Raw genomic sequence first — 17,576 nt, 5'->3', positions numbered from 1 at the left:
ATGGATTCATTTGCCGAATGTTTTCAAAAGAAATGTTATTCAGTCTTATCAAATGCTAAGTTGTAATCTATTTTGTTGTTCTGTAGTATAATAGTGTTTAACTTAAATACAGGTGTTTAATTTGTTTATGTGTATTTGTATTATTGAAAGGCATCTATCTTACAGAAAAGGACTATATGGTTGGAAATATGAAAAATTATTTATTGTAGATTTGTTACGCACACACACACACACACACACACACAGTGTTAGACAATCTGCGGACTAAATCTGAGGTCTGTCAGTTTCTAGTTGAAAGATGCACAAGCACTGTGTAAATATTCCCCCCCAAATTCCAGTATTCTGTAGCCTGGTCCCAAATCCGCTTATGCTCTTTCCAACTCCATTGCTCCATCATTGTCAATCCATCCCGACGGCATGAGGCTTTGAGTCTACGGCGTTGCTGCCTAAACAGGCAGCAGGACTTCATACATTTCTGGAGAAGCCGTGTGTCTAACTCCTCACAACCGGAAGCTGCATTTACTCCGTATGCTGGTGAGGAAAAGGGGACGTAATCCAAGGGTCTGGATGGCAAGTCCACTATGAACTCTATTTAGGCTGCCATAGTGGTGCCAATAGTGGTCACAAATCCGGTGCGACCTTTACTGATCAGAGGAATTACACCGAAGTTACACACAAGAATGATCTTTATTTCCAGCGGTGAGCGATGTGCCCGTCTACGGAGCCTGACCAGAAGACCGCTCCGTCTGCACCTTCTGCGGCGCCGTTGTTTTGGGATGCCTACTGGGATCCGATCCATTGTCCTGGGGGGTGGTCCAAACAGAGGATCCGCTTCGGGAAAGTCGTATTCCTGGTCGTAATGTTGGTAAGTTGACGTTGCTCTTATATCCAAGGACTGTATGAATATGAGAATGCTTCCTGAGCATGTTTACAACAAAACCATCATGACAACTAGCCGTAATAACTACAACCAATAACAAGTTTAAGTACACAACAAGCTACAATAGTCACACCCACTTCTGTCCACGCACACCATCACACATGTCCACCTGGAGAGAGACTGAGGAGTCTCGGATCTGAGCAGGCAGAAGTGCTGTCAGGTGTCCGCCCCCTTAGCAACCTATCAGTGGCCTGGTCACAGAGGTCACTGGGATTTTTTTATTTTGTTTTCACTCTGGCACTGTCGGGGACGGGTAGCGTGAGGTCTGAGATGTAATATCAGAGGGACAGCACCACTGGGAGTGGGAATTCACTACAGTTTGACATAACAATTTCATAAAGAGTTGGCGAGTAAACAGAAACAGTGAAGAAGAAGAAAAAGTATAACATACCCAGCCATCACGTCTAGAGAGGTCTTAAGACATGTTTTAAAAAGGTGGACTCAGCTAAATGACGTTGCCACCAACAGCACCGCAGATATTGAGATGAGCGAGATGCAAGACTTTGCTCTCACGCAGTCACACACAGTATCGGCGCGTGTGCACGGGTTCGCTTCACGCTGTTCACAGTGTGGTAGCCAGGGCACCAAAACAGTGGAGAAGTTGATCCTCACGCTTCAACGCTATTGGTTGTTGTGGTCACAGACAGGATGTGCTTACCATTATATATTTAATGATATGGTGTAATGGGGTATTCTGTAATGTGTAGCCACGACTATTGTCAGCCCATGTCATGCCACATCAAAGAATAAGTGCTGCACATCATGCACTAATTACAGCATCATCATCATGATATAATAACAGCATTATCAGGTGGTACTGATCCTCCCTCTCAATGGGAGCCCCTCCACCCCAATGGACTCAGGACTTCAGCATGACTGGCACCTGACGCAAACACCACCTGGGGTGCTGACTGTGTCCTGACCCACCAGACCCAGAACTGTTGGTCCACATCTCTATTGGCCCATAATCCTCACTGGAAGAGGGGAACATTCTGTATCCCTAGAGTAACCTGATTTTTCCACATTTTTAAAAGCCAATGGGCGATATACATTTTTTCCTTTTACCTGTATTTATAGGGCTATTTACAGAAAAATACAATGAAAATAAAAATTATGGACCTTGAGTGTGTTTCTCTTTTTTTCATCTAACACCCTGCCTCATCTATCACTTTGCCTCAACTATCACCTTGCCTCAACTATGACCTTGCATCAACTATCACCTTGCCTCAACTTAGACAGTGGCTGATCAGCTGTGGAGAACTTCTCTTAAGAAGATTGCAGTTCTGCCTGGGGAACCCAACCCTCTCTATCATCCAGCTGACCCTAAAGGAGTTCTTCAGGGTCATGTATCATTTTTAGCCATAAAGTACAGACTCATAGTTCTACATGAATCAAATCAAATCACATTTGATTTGTCACAGGAGCCAAATACAATTGGTGTTACCGTGAAATGCTTGCTTATGAGGCCTTCCCAACGATGCAGCAATTAAAAATAATAATACACATAAAACAAGAGGAATAAAATAAAAAACAGGAGAATGGAGCAACAGTGCATTCAGAAAGTATTCAGACCCTTTGACTTTTTCCACATTTCTGTTATGTAACAGTATTTTTTTTTTTAAATCCCTCATCAATCTACACACAATACCCTATAAGGACAAAGCAATTCTTATTTTTTTTGCAAATGTATTAAAAATGAACAACTGAAATATCACATTTCCGTAAGTATTCAGACCCTTTACACAGTACTTTGTTGAAGCACCTGTAGCAGTGATTACAGCCTCAAGTATTTGGAGAGCTTCTCCCATTCATCTCTGCAGATCCTCTCACGCTCTGTCAGGTTGGATGGGGAGCGTCGCTGCATAGCTATTTTCAGGTCTCTCCAGAGACGGGCTCTGGCTGGGCCACTCAAGGACATTCAGACACTTGTCCCAAAGCCTCTTCTGCATTGTCTTGGCTGTGTGCTTAGGGTCGTTGTCTTGTTGGAAGGTGAAACTTCGCCCCACTGAGGTCCTGAGCGCTCTGGAGCAGGTTTTCATCAAGGATCTCTCTGTACTTTGCTCCTTTCATCTTTCCCTCGATTCTGGCTAGTCTCCCAGTCCCTTCCGCTGAAAAACATCCCCACAGCATGATGCTGCCACCACCATTCTTCACCGTAGGAATGGTGCAAGGTTTCCTCAAGACGTGACGCTTGGCATTCAGGCCAAAGAGTTCAGTCTTAGTTTCATCAGACCAGAGAATCTTGTTTCTCATAGTCTGAGAGTCTTTAGGTGCCTTTTGGCAAACTCCAAGTGGGCTGTCATGTGCCTTTTACTTAGGAGTGGCTTCCGTTTAGCCATAAAGGCCTGATTGATGGAGTGCTGCAGAGATGGTTGTCCTACTGGAAGGTTCTTCCATCTCCACAGAGGAACTCTGGAGCTCTATTAGACTGACCATCGGGTTCTTGGTCACCTCCCTGACCAAGGTCCTTCTCCCCCGATTGCTCAGTTTACCCTTCCCCAGTTCTGTGCTTCGACACAATCCTTCGACCTCATGGCTTAGTTTTTGCTCTGACATGCATTGTCAACTGTGGGACCTTATATAAACAGGTGTGTGCCTTTCTAAATCAATTGAATTTACCACAGGTGGACTCCAATCAATTTGTAGAAACATCTCAAGGATGATCAATGTAAACAGGATGGACCTACAGTGGCTTGCGAAAGCATTCACTCCTTGGCATTTTTCCTATTTTTTTGCCTTACAACCTGGAATTAAAATTGATTTTTTGGGGGGTTGTATCATTTGATTTACACAACATGCCTACCAATTTGAAGATGCAAAATATTTTTTATTGTGAAACAAACAAAGAAACAAAGAAATAAGACAAAAAAACCCCGGAAAACATGAGCGTGCATTACTAATCACCTCCCCCCCAAAGTCAATTCTTTGTAGAGCCACCTTTTGCAGCAATTACAGCTGCAAGTCTCTTGGGGTATGTGTCTATAAGCTTGGCACATCTAGCCACTGGGATTTTTGCCCATTCTTGAAGGAAAAACTGCTCCAGCTCCTTCAAGTTGGATGGGTGCCGCTGGTGTACAGCGATCTTTAAGTCATACCACAGATTCTCAATTGGATTGAGGTCTGGGCTTTGACTAGGCCATTCCAAGACATTTAAATGTTTCCCCTTAAACCACTCAAGTGGTGCTTTAGCAGTATCCCTTAGGGTCATAGTCCTGCTGGAAGGTGAACCTCCGTCCCAGTCTCAAACCTCTGGAAGACTGAAACAGCTTTCCCTCAAGGATTTCCCTGTATTTAGCGCCTTCCATCATTCCTTCAATTCTGACCAGTTTCCCAATCCCTGCTGACGAAAAACATCCCCACAGCATGATGCTGCCACCACCATGCTTCACTGTGGGGATGTTGTTCTCGGGGTGATTTGAGGTGTTGGGTTTGCACCAGACATAACATTATCCTTGATGCCCAAAAAGCAACATTTTAGTCTCATCTGACCAGAGTACCTTCTTCCATATGATTGGGGAGTCTCCCACATGCCATTTGGCTTACACCAAACGTGTTTGTTTAATGTTTTCTTTTAGCAATGGCTGTTTTCTGGCCACTCTTCCCAAAAGCCCAGCTCTGTGGAGTGTATGGCTTAAGTTGGTCCTATGGACAGATACTCCAATCTCCGCTGTGGAGCTTTGCAGCTCCTTCAGGGTTATCTTTGGTCTCTTTGTTGCCTCTCTGATTAATGCCCTCCTTGCCTGGTCTGTGAGATTTGGTGGGCGGCGTATTATTAAATACTTAGCAGGTTTGTTGTGGTGCCATATTCTTTCAATTTTTTAATAATGGATTTAATGGTGCTCCGTGGGATGTTCAAAGTTTCGGATATTTTTTTATAACCCAACCCTGATCTGTACTTCTCCACAACTTTGTCCCTGACCTGTTTGGTGAGATCCTTGGTCTTCATGGTGTCGCTTGTTGGTGGTGCCCCTTGCTTAGTGGTGTTGCAGACTCTGGGGCCTTTCAGAACAGGTGTATATATGCTGAGATCATGGTACAGATCATGTGACACTTAGATTGCACACAGGTGGACTTTATTTAACTAATGATGTGATTTCTGAAGGTAATTGGTTACACCAGATCTTATTTAGGAGCTTCATAGCAAAGGGGGTGAATACATATGCACGCACCACTTTTCCGTTTTTTACTTTTTAGAATTTTATGAAACAAGTTATTATTTTCATTTCACCAATTTGGACTGTTTTGTGTATGTCCATTACATGATATCCAAATAAAAATCCATTTAAATTACAGGTTTTAATGCAACAAAATAGTAAAAACGCTAAGGGTGATGAAAACTTTTGCAAGGCACTGTAAGCTTAATTTCGAGTCTCATAACAAAGGGTCTGAATACTTATGTAAATAAGGTATTTCTGTTTTTACATTTTTTACACATTTGCAAATATCTCTAAAAACCTGTTTTCGCTTTGTCATTATGGGGTGTTGTGTGTAGATTGATGAGGGGAATTTTTTTTTAAATAAATTATAAAATAAGGCTGAAATGTAACAAAATGTGGAAAAAGTCAAGGGGACAAAAATCTTTCTGAATGCACTGCATATACAGTACCAGTCAAAAGTTTGGACACACCTACTCATTCAAGATATTTTCTTTATTTTTACTATTTTCTGCATTGTACAATAATAGTGAAGACATCAAACCTATGCTGCCTTGACGACAGCCTTGCACACTCTTGGCATTCTCTCAACAAGCTTCACCTTTAATGCTTTTCCAACAGTCTTGAAGGAGTTCCCACATATGCCAGGTCATCTGATACATCACTCTAGCCTTCTCCTTCTTGGTCAAATAGCCCTTACACAGCTTGGAGGTGTGTTGGGTCATTGTCCTGTTGAAAAACAAATGATAGTCTCACTAAGCGCAAACCAGATGGGATGGAGTATCTCTGCAGAATGCTGTGGTAGCTATGCTGGTTAAGTGTGCCTTGAATTCTAAATAAATCACATTCACTGGCAAAGCACCCCCACACCTCCTCCTCCATGCTTTATGGTGGGAACCACACATGCGGAGATCATCCTTTCACCTGCTCTGCGTCTCACAAAGACATGGCGGTTGGGACCAAAAATCTAAAATTTGCTGTAACGTAACAAAGCTGTAATGTAACAAAATCTGGAAAAAGTCAAGGGGTCTGAATACTTTCCGAATGCACTGTACATTCACAAAGCTTTTATACAGCTAAAATAAGACCCATTGAGTCCTGTTCAATCAGGATTCTATCAATCCTGCCATATCACTGTTACTGCATCTTTGCATACACAATTATTGCCTGCAGACATACATTACGTGCGTCATTGCATTTTGAGAATGGGAAGTATCTACTGCAGCCTACCTGTGACAAGAGGCAATGTTATATTTATTAGAACATCTTCAGTTTCAAAAACAATGCTAAGTTCAATGAGAAAAGGCTACCTTCAATCTTTTACAGTACCTGTGACGCTGGATGCATCACGTAACCTGGGCTGAAAGTAGATTTAATTTCTTACCACTGCTGGACACGCAAGTGCCCGCGCGCATTTTTTTTAATAATACACCAAAAAAATGACAGGTAGACTACTCTGGGGATAAGGCCGATGTTCTCCGCTGGTGCCATTAAGGCAGGCTACTGTTAGCTCAATTAAGTTAAGATTTTTAACAACTAAAAGACAAATTAGAGTATTTTCATTGTCATCTCTTTACAGCAATAGCCATTTGTTTTCCAAACAATTTTTCTGTGTATTTGTGGGAGATTGTTCTTGGATTGCTGTGTTGCCTTCAAGACTGTTATTTTGTCGTTCATCGTTTTGTTATTTTTGTGTACGTGTTTGTTTGTTTTTTTCCTTCTTTTCCCGTAAATAAAGAAGATGAGTATACATGTCCCTGCTGCGTTTTGGTCCTCCATTTCTAACGACAAGCGTGACAGAATCTCCCACCAAACCAAGACCAAGCAGCGGAGAGAGGAGCAGCACGCTCAGGATACGGACTATGGGGAGAGATGGACATGGGAGCAGGTTATGGCCGGAGAAGGCCCATGGAGTAAGGCTGGTATGGACCGGGAACGTTTCCGAGGGACACGACTGGCGTTGAAGCACGAGAGGCACCCCCAAGAATTTTTTTTGGGGGGGCACACAGGTAGTTTGGCTAGGCCTAGGAAGTGCCGGAAGCCAGCTACCCGTGGTTATATGGAGGAGCGTATGAGGTGGAGAGCGCCATGTTTCGCTGAGGAGCGCACTATCTCACCCATATGAACGCACAGGCCGGTGCGCGTTATTCCAGCCCCTCGCAGGTGTCGTGCTAGAGCGGGCATCCAGCCTGGTAGGAGGATGCCTGCGCAGCGCATCTGGTCGCCGGTACGCCTCCGAGGACCAAGCTACCCAACTCCCGCTCTACGCATGGCTACCATCAGGCCCCTGCACAACCCAGTCCGCCCTGTACAAGCACCCCGCTCGTGCAGGGCTACTAGTTCCATCCAGCCAGGACGGGTTGTACAGGAGGTAAGATCAAGACCGCCTGTGCGCCTCCATAGCCCTGGGTTTCCAGCTCCTGTCTCTCGTGCAGACCCGGAAGTGCGTCAGCCCAGTCCGACTCGTCCTGTTCCCGCTCCCCGCACTAGCCTGGAGGTGCGTGTTCCCAATCTGGTATGCCCAGTACCAGCACCCCGCACCAGGCTTCAAGTGCGTAAACCCAGCCTCGCCAGTCAACAGTCACCAGAGCTGCCCGCCAGTCAACAGTCACCAGAGCTGCCCGCCAGTCAACAGTCACCAGAGCTGCCCGCCAGTCAACAGTCGCCAGAGCCGCCCGCCAGTCAGGAGTCGCCAGAGCCGCCCGCCAGTCAGGAGTCGCCAGAGCCGCCCGCCAGTCAGGAGTCGCCAGAGCCGCCCGCCAGTCAGGAGTCGCCAGAGTCGCCCGCCAGTCAGGAGCCGCCAGAGCCGCCCGCTAGTCAGAAGCCGCCAGAGTGGCCCGACTTCCCGGTTCTGCCAGAGTGGCCCGACTGCCCGGTTCTGCCAGGGTGGCCCGACTGCCCGGTTCTGCCAGGGTGGCCCGACTGCCCGGTTCTGCCAGGGTGGCCAGACTTCCCGGTTCTGCCAGGGTGGCCAGTCTGTCCGGTTCTGCCAGGGTGGCCAGACTGCCCGGTTCTGCCAGGGTGTCCAGACTGCCCGGTTCTGCCAGGGTGGCCAGACTGCCCTGTTCTGCCAGAGTGGCCAGACTGCCCGGTTCTGCCAGGGTGGCCAGACTGCCCGGTTCTGCCAGGGTGGCCAGACTGCCCGGTTCTGCCAGAGTGGCCAGACTGCCCAGTTCTGCCAGAGTGGCCGACTGCCCGGTTCTGCCAGAGGTGCCCGCCTGCCCTGATCTGCCAGGGTGCCCTGCCTGTCAGGATCTGCCAGAGTGGTCCTCCTGTCCTCCGGTCCAGCCCGAGTGGCCCTCCTGCCCTCCGGCCCAGCCCGAGTGGCCCTCCTGCCCTCCGGCCCAGCCCGAGTGGCCCTCCTGCCCTCCGGCCCAGCCCGAGTGGCCCTCCTGCCCTCCGGCCCAGCCCGAGTGGCCCGCATGTCTTCCGACCCAGCCCGAGTGGTCCGTCTGCCAGGGTCAGCCCGAGTGGCCCGTCTGCCCGGCGCAGCTATCGGCGCCACCAAAGTGGGCGACGCCGAAGGTGGAGCGAGGTCCACGTCCTGCACCTGAGCCACCTCCAGGATAGGTGGGTTGGGGAGGGAGGGTGTAGCACAGTGCCGTCGGTGACGGCAGCCACCCTCCCTTCCCTCCCTTATTGTTTAGGGGTTATTGTTTATGGTTTTTTTGTTGGTGTTTTCTGTTGGTAGGTGCATTCCGGAGTCTGCACCTTGAAGGGGGGGGGGGGGGGGGTACTGTCACGTCCTGACCAGCAGATGGAGCTATTGTTTTAGTTTTGGGGTCAGGACGTGGCAGTTGTGTGTATGGGAATGTTTGTATTGTTGATTGGGACTTCCAATTGAAGGCAGGTGTGTTGAGTTGCCTTTGATTGGAAGTCCTATATAGGTGTGTGTGTTTTTCTTTGGGGTTGTGGGTGGTTGTTTTGCACTGCGTTTGTTAGCCTGCAAACTGTTGCTGCTGTCTTGTTTATTGTTTCCTGTGGATGCTTTACTCCTTTTTTGGGTAATTAAATATGAGTATTCACATACCTGCTGCGCCTTGGTTCATTTCTGAAGACAGCCGTTACACCTCTTCTGTCGTGGGTCCGCTTCCTCGGTGCGCACTGTCACTGTGTCCGTTTACATTTCACGTAAACCCTGTTTCTTGTCTGCATCGAAGTAGCGGTCCTTGTACCTAGCATCGAGCATGGTGGCGAGACCGTAAAGAGGCTCAGAGAGAATGCCACTGAATCGCTTGTTCACAGCCTGTGTCAGCAGTTTTGTTGAGCAGGCGTTTCAATGCCATGACAGAGGGTATAATTTCTGCTGCAGGCGCAGTTGATGAGCTTATTTCTCGGGTCAGTTGTTCATGTTTCCAAGTTTCAAACACGTTCTCAAGCGCCTTGTTAATGGCAGCAGCGGTATGAGAACTAGCACATTCTTGAGCACGCAAAACGACTTTCCTCAGTACTAAATCCTCGACAACCCACTGTGCTGTCAGACTCCGCATGCTTATGGGGCTGACATCGCTGGTCCAAATGTCAGTCGTGAAGCTAATAGCAGTTACGGTAATAGCAATACTGTGTAACTCCGGTACGGCAACATCTGAAAAATAGTGCCTACTCGGTAGTGTGTACCAATGCACAACCAGTCGGCAAAAGCCAACATCCTCCACGACAGAGAACGGTTGATTGTCAAGGGTAATGAATTCCATTATCTTGGCGTTAATAGATTTCACTTTTGAGCTGTTTCGCTGAAATGTTCTTACTCTTTCAAATGACTGCTCGACTTGTTGACTGCTCGATCTACACAGCAGACATTGTGGGCTAGGTTAGGAATGCTGTGTTACAAGTGTAGCGCAACATTTTTTGTGGCGTCATTACGTCATCTACCTACGTTATATAGGTATGCCCAAGCTGTACTCATAATCATGGCAGAGGCTACTTCCTCGTTGGTGATCTCTTTTCCTTGGGAGAATAACCCAGGACTTTGGCACAGTTTGACGTAGTCTCCATCTACAACAATCTGACTAGAAGACCTGAGACACTAATTTGTCATGTTGGATGTATACTAATGTCTCTGTAATAAGATTTGTGTCTTCCCTGTGGCTCAGTTGGTAGAGCATGGTGTTTGCACCACTAGGGTTGTGGGTTTGATTCCCACGGGGGGCCAGTATGGGGGGGAAGAAAATGATGTATGAAATGTATGCATTCACTACTGTAAGTCGCTCTGGTTAAGAGCGTCTGCTAAATGACTGAAATGTAAAATGAAATGTATGCACGTCAGCTTTGACATTGGTTTTGCACATCGGCGTTAAATTAGACATCGGACCGATGCCGTTGTTGGCATTTTTAGCTAATATCGACCAAATCCGATATGCTTACCGATATATTGTGCGTCCCTAGTTGAAAAAGTCTTTGTGTTATTTAAAATACTTAAGCTGCGCTCGAATGAGCTTGTCTTGCACAATGGCAACAATTGAATAGTCCTAAAAGTGCAAACCCCGCCCAGCTGGCACTCTAGAAAATCTGAATCAAAGTATTTTAAAGATAGACTTCATGAACCCAGGTCTGATAGACAATCATATTCTATACATGCGCGGAAAGACTGTATTTGATGACACAGAGTAAACATGCAATGACAATGACCATGTAAGAGTTGGCTATACAGAATGTACAGATCTGAGGCATCCAGGTTAAAATCAGTTATATAGAGTGTTAGGCCAATCCCAAATGGACCCCTTGACCCTACACCCTATGCACTTGTCAGGTTGACACATTTTTGACAGTCAGCAATATGGTAATAGCTCCACCTTACCCTCTGATAGACTAAGTGGAAGTTCACCATGTTGCTTAAACCAATCAAATCCTCTCAGATCTTAACAAGTGCATAGGGTGTAGGGGTCTATTGGGCCTTACCTTGTCATCAATGGGTTGGGCAGGAGTCATGTGATGAGCAGATGGCAGGACGAAGCTGAGGGTGTAGACAAATGACTGTGAAATCCTCTTAGTCTCCACGACAATCACTGGGACTGTCATGTTGTAACGGCCGTCTGAAGGAGTAGACCAAGGCGCAGCGTGGTTAGTGCTCATCATGTATTTATTGTGATCCGAAAACCAATAACGACAGCCAAACAGTTCTGTCAGGTATGGAATACAAAACAGAAATTAACCACCCACAAAATGCAATGAGAAAACCCCTACATAAATATGGTCTCTAATCAGAGGCAATGAGATCCAGCTGCCTCCAATTAGAGACCAACCCCAAACAATTGCAACATACAAACAGAAAAACTAGATATTTAAACATAGAAATAAAATAACATAAATCAACCCAAAAATCCCAAAACACACAAAACAAACACCCCCTGCCACGCCCTGACAAACGTTCATAACAAAATGACCCCTTACTGGTCAGGACGTGACACATGTCAATGTTGATGCCTATAGAAAAAATGTATGGGTAAACACATCTTGCCAGGTAGACACACAAGCATGGAAACAGACTCATGCATATGCACGCACACGCACACAAATAGATGTACACACAAAAAAATACACACACACACACACCAGCCTTGTTGGATCCGGTGATGTATTTGAAGAGTCTCATGAATGAGGTGACTATGGCCTTATCCATGAAGTGGGCTTCCTCGTCTGTCGACACCCATTTCACTGAGTCATAGTGGCGCACCTGCAACACAGCCACAGACACAAACATTCACCCAGAATCCTGTGCTGTAGAGTGCATTACAGATGATGTAGGTTTGGGTTGGGACTGTGCAAAAGTGAAACAACCCTGCATAACTGATCTACAACTCAATACGATACCCCAGTGTGGTGAAACAATTGACATTGTGGGTGTGAGGGAAGGGGTAGTCAATGGGTGGAGGGTGTGTGGGTTCAGGAGCTGCCAAGTGGGTGAGGGTGGGGTGGGGGGGGTGTACAAGCAACTTTGGTTCCTAGACTCGGTGGGTGGGAAGGGGTGGGAATCCTGGTTTCTGGGGCTGGGGTTGTCGGGTGGATGGAAGCTTGGTAGCTGGGTAGGGGGAAGCTCCTGCCATTGTATTGTATCTGCAACACTGACCTAAAACTAAACGTGTAAAAAAAAGGCGGGGAAACAAACTCCTGACTTAGTTTTAGCTGCTATGTTCGGTTAATTTGGTGCTTTACAATCGACTCACCTCATAATCATCATTCTTGCGAACCAGATCATAGAGCAGACATTCCTTTGTCTCGGAAACAAAAGCTAGACTCAGAGGAGTTCCTATACAGGGATCAGTGGGAAACAAATCAATAAGGAACAACAGCATTTGATTTCGCACGGCCGGGCATTCACTCAATATATAAACAGCGTATGATTTCTGAGTTGTGTGGTTATGATGTGAGAGGAAATAGCAGAAGTGTACCTTCCTTAACCAACTCTAGCTTCTGCAGTCAAGTTGAGCAGCAAGCCAACCAACCCAGCAAGACACACAAATAGTTAGCGCCATCACATTAAAAACCTAAAGCACACATCACTCTTGCAATAAATTGTAATACTTTAAAAGACAGTTTGTAAACGATGTTATTACACATGTCTATTTCTATAAAAATCTCATTTTAAAAACTTAACACATCACAAATCAAACAAACCTTATCAAAGCAATGAGAGCCTATCATTTCTACTTACATTATGCTGAACGTGTGTCTTTTATACCAGCTCACTCCAGATGCATCCACTCTGAGAGAAACGCTTGCAGAGAAACTATTCATACTAAATACAGATTATGAAAGAACATGTTGATCACTCCCCAAAACTTGTAAGACACCCACTTCCCCGAAGAATAGCCCAGGGGCCTCAACTTTAACGATATACTTCAGTGGCCTCAACAAATATGTTGTCACGTCCTGACCAGTATAAGGGTTATTTGTTATTGTAGTTTGGTCACGACGTGGCAGAGGGTATTTGTTTTATGTGGTTCGGGGTGGTGTTCTTGGTAGAAGGGTATTTGATTTATGTATTACGGGGTTTTTGGGCACTGTTCCTTGTTTATGTATTTCTATGTTTAGTCTAGTTAGTTTTATTTCTATGTTTAGGTTAATGGGGGGTTGGACTCTCAATTGGAGGCAGGTGCTTTCTCGTTGCCTCTGATTGAGAGTCCTATATATGGGTATGTGTTTGGTTTAGTGTTTGTGGGAGATTGTCTCTTGTTTTGCGTGTGTGAGCCTTACAAGACTGTTTGGTTGTTCGTGCGTTTTTCCGTGTTTATTATTTTGGTGTTCACTTTATTTTATAAATAAATATCAAGATGAGCATCCACATCCCTGCTGCGTTTTGGTCCTCCTTTCCCGACGACAACCGTGACATATGTGCAATGGACTTAACCTGCTGAAGAGAAGAAAAGGTGGTTCATAAGTGAGTGTGTGCCAAGTTAGATAATGCGAGATGATCAGTGTTGATGTTTCTTTGCAAAATTGGTATAAGCTTGTTGTGAACGAGGCGGTGACCTAGATTTATCACATGCTCTTATATATTCCTGTTTTGTAATTGAAGCCTTTGCTATTTCGCAATAGGAGCCTGGCTGTCACATTTAGAGGGAATAAATAACTCTTGGATGGAGTTTATTCACTGAGCACAGTTTCACGCCTGCTCCCGCTCCTCCTCCCTTGCGCTCGGGGGCGCCAGGCTACCCGTCATCATACACACCTGTTACCAACATTATCCGCAGCTGCGCTCATTGGACTCACCTGGACTCCTTCACGTTGTTGATTACCTCCTGTATATCTGTCTGTTCCTTGGTTGTGTTCCCTGTGTCCGCATTATTCCGTATTGTGTTTGTTATGTGTTCCTGTCCAGACACTGTTCCTGTTCCATTTCATGTCCGTCAGCTAATAAACCTTCACTCCGTGTACCTGCTTCTCATCTCCTTCGTCGCTCCAGTAACAATATGTAACACACAGTTGGGCCAAAATCACTAGTCGGCAATGGAGTCTCAGTGTGTTCCTACAGACGACCCTGGCATTTGTCTTCCCTGCTATTCCTCTACTTAATCAGTTTTCTTTATTCATTGTCTGGTCCAACCATCATCATCACTTCCTTTTATACATTTTTTATGTGTCAATGAGGGTTCAATTGGTTAAATCCAACTTTATTATGATATTACTATGTCGTTATAATATAAAATGAAGCACAGATATACATTGGGCATACATTTTCATATCAAACCATATCCCCCACCTAAAACAGATAAGACTGCACTTGTATGACCCTAAGAGTTCAGCTTTCACCCCCATGAAGAGAGCAGCCTAGAAACCAGGTCTCTGGGGTGTCTCTCAATAGACTAAAATGGCTTCCTCACCTCGTCTCCTTTCCTTCTCGTGAGCTGACCTGAAGACCCACACAGGATAGGTGTTGAATACAAAATGGTGTTCCTCACTGTGAATCTGATTTCACCTGTCCCAGTTCTTTCACCTTCAGTGCAGGGAAAGGAGACAAGAAAAGGAAGCCAATGAATATTGAGATGGATGCAGTCATGGAATGAGCCCTGCCCTAGATTTTTATTTAACCTTTATTTAAATAGGCAAGTCCTTTAAGAACAAATTCTTATTTACAATGACGGCCTACCCCGGCCAAACCCAGGCGACGCTGGGCCAATTGTGCGCCGCCCTATGGGCCTCCCAATCACGGCCGGATGTGATACAGCCTGGATTCAAACCAGGGACTGTAGTGACGCCTCTAGCTCTGAGATACAGTGCCTTAGACCGCTGCGCCACTCGGGAGCCCAATTTAAATAAATTACATAAATAAAAGCCTTCATGGCATGCACAATCAAAGTCAGTTCAGTTCAAATTGGAGAGATGCCCATTTGGGGTCAACTCAGGCCATTCTGCTTTCACAGTTAGAATAATGACAGAGGTCATGACCTTTAACAAACCTCTGACAACCCATGTGATGTCAGCTGGTCACTACGGTCATCACTAGTTAACACAGCCACAAAGTCCAAATTATGGCTAAACCCCACCCATTTCTACAATTTATTTTCTTATAGGATTTGCTTTCTTTCTTTCTGAAAGGACAACAGAAAATAAGGTAATTCCCAGAAGATTCTCAGTCACACACCTAGGTGGTGGAAAAAAGTACCCAATTGTCATACTTGAGTAAAAGTATAGATACCTTAATAGAAAGTTACTCAAGTAAAAGTCACCCAGTAAAATACTACTTGAGTAAAAGTCTAAAAGTATTTGGTTGTAAATATACTTAAGTATCAAAAGTATAAATAATTTCAAATTCCTTATATTAAGCAAAGCAGACAGCACCATTTTCTTTTTTTTTTAAAAATGTAGCCAGGGGCACACTCAAACACTCAGACATCATTTACAAAACATGCATTTGTGTTTAGTGAGTATGACAGATCAGAGGCAGTAGGGATGACCACGTCTCCTCTTTTTCGGCATTTTCCTGTCCTGCTAAGCATTCAACATGTAATGAGTAGTTTTGGGTGTCAGGAAAAATGTATGGAGTAAAAAGTACATTATGTTCTTTAGGAATGTAGTGTAAAAGTAAAAGTTGTCAAAAATATAAATAGTAAAGTACAGATACCCCAAAAAACGACTTAAGTATTTTTACTTAAGTACTTTACTCCACTGTTGATGCGCTCCTCCCACCAAGTTATAACACACTTGTCAAGTCATGATTTGTAATCATCTTTCCTAATAAACACTCAGGTAACACTTTATTTTAACTTAAAGGGATCCACACAAAACATATATTTTGGTATTTAGTCCACTGCCCAACATGTTTTGCATATCAACAGTCAAGTTAAGATATTGGACTTTCAAGAAGCAAAGTCTTACCGGCCTCATCATCACATACATTTCGTTTCTTTATAAATATTCTGCCCTGGAAATGTTCTGTTCAATGTTATTTTCTGACAAAGTCATCTCAATTTATTGAAGGTAGTCTATTATTCAAGAAGGCGTTTTTCAAAACTCAAAAGGTTGGAATTAGGAGTTTTGATGCCAAAAATCTGGAAAGGTGGTTTTCAAGGTGGATTGGGAAAAGTTAAAGATAGTACAACAGAGAAAGTTCTGTGTTACTACGATGGGGAGGTTCATTACGTTAGATTGACTGCAGTTTTTCAGAAAAGGATCGGATAGGATCATACTGATCCAGATACCACAATATCAAGATCACAGAATACGTATTTTCAATGCTTTGAATAGGCCTATCCTTGCCATCTACTGGACTGGTCTTGTTACTACTTCTACACTGTCAAAGAAACAGAGATGAGTAAACTACATGAATAAAGGTAACTAAAATAAAAAGAATAATAGAGCCTGCATATCACTTGTAAGAAAGTAGATTTATTTAACACTTCTCAATATAACAATTGACTACATATTGTACCTAAACAGCAGTCAATTTAACATAGTCTATAGCAAAATAGGGGATTACAGAATCCGGATCATTCTTATCGAGATTTTTTTTTTAAATAAACTTTGCCCTGAAGGGGAGTTGTTTTCAGGAGATGCCATGGCTTTCCTGCTCAGTCTTATTCTGGGCTTTTGCATTTCTGTAATGTAATTATAAAATGGTCTTTACAAGTCATATCGGATGACCAAATCTGAAACCTAATGCGAATTATCACATTCAAATTTTTCAGTTTTAGAATAACCAATTTTACGATTTCCACTCAGAAAAGTTTTGGAAAAACTGGGTGCAGAGGATTTGAGACCGCACAGGCTATCTGGTCTTCTGGTTGAGATTGCAGCATCTCCAGGTTGACATGAAGGGACACTACAGTCTGTATAGAAGGACACACACCCACCTAATTAAGAAGCCTCCAGGTTGCATCCATGCACCTATTTCAGTCAGTTAATTGTTATTTCATTGTTCATATTACACATGGGGACACAGTAATTACTTTGCATGACACACTAACGGCCTGTCAAATGTAACGAAATTAAGAATGGGTGAGAAAGAAGTGTTTAGCATGCAGAGTTAATGCAACCTGATTCCATTATTGAAGCCCAGTGGAGATGCTCTCCTTCTATAACAGGCATCCGGCAAGTCCTCTGGCCTCACTGACCCGCATGCATAATATTTACAGTATGATACCATGTGATCTGACTAGGTGAAAGTCTGGGCTCTAGTTATTGTAGTTATATAATAAGCATTGGCCCTGATAATGGAGGCGATTCACTTTCATTTGGAGGGCTGGGTAACACCCCATGGACAGTAATGTTTTCCCTTATTCCCCTGTTTACCATAATGGCACATTGATGATTAATGTTCAAGGCAAAGTCCTCCAAACCTTCCATCAAAACAGAACATGATCTGTTTCAAGGAATCCCTTCTATCTTTCCCTCCAAATTTGATTCGTAATAAAACTCCATAAAGATGACAACCCTTCACTAAAACTGACTTAGAGGATCACAGAATACAACCACATAATTAGCCGTATGTGGTTCGGTCTGTATCTACAACCTTAGAAAAAAAAGGTTCCAAAAGGGTTCTTCGC

The 17,576-nt window shown here is 44.5% G+C and overlaps 1 protein-coding gene across 1 annotated transcript; it reads right to left on the bottom strand.

The window, feature by feature from the left end:
* Window positions 1-1,169: 1,169 nt before the first annotated feature.
* Window positions 1,170-12,544, bottom strand: LOC115193469 (heme-binding protein 2-like; the record flags this gene model as incomplete). Its single annotated transcript, XM_029752153.1, has 6 exons — window positions 1,170-1,205; window positions 10,993-11,099; window positions 11,485-11,517; window positions 11,647-11,767; window positions 12,258-12,340; window positions 12,493-12,544. Coding segments are annotated over 6 exons (432 nt in total), but the record flags the coding sequence as incomplete, so codon positions are not given.
* Window positions 12,545-17,576: the final 5,032 nt, after the last annotated feature.

This window comes from Salmo trutta, chromosome 5 (genome assembly GCF_901001165.1).
Source record: "Salmo trutta chromosome 5, fSalTru1.1, whole genome shotgun sequence".
In the NCBI taxonomy this organism is placed as follows: domain Eukaryota; kingdom Metazoa; phylum Chordata; class Actinopteri; order Salmoniformes; family Salmonidae; genus Salmo; species Salmo trutta.
The sequence above is the reverse complement of the archived record's forward strand: the minus strand, read 5'-3'. Positions and strand labels throughout refer to the sequence as shown.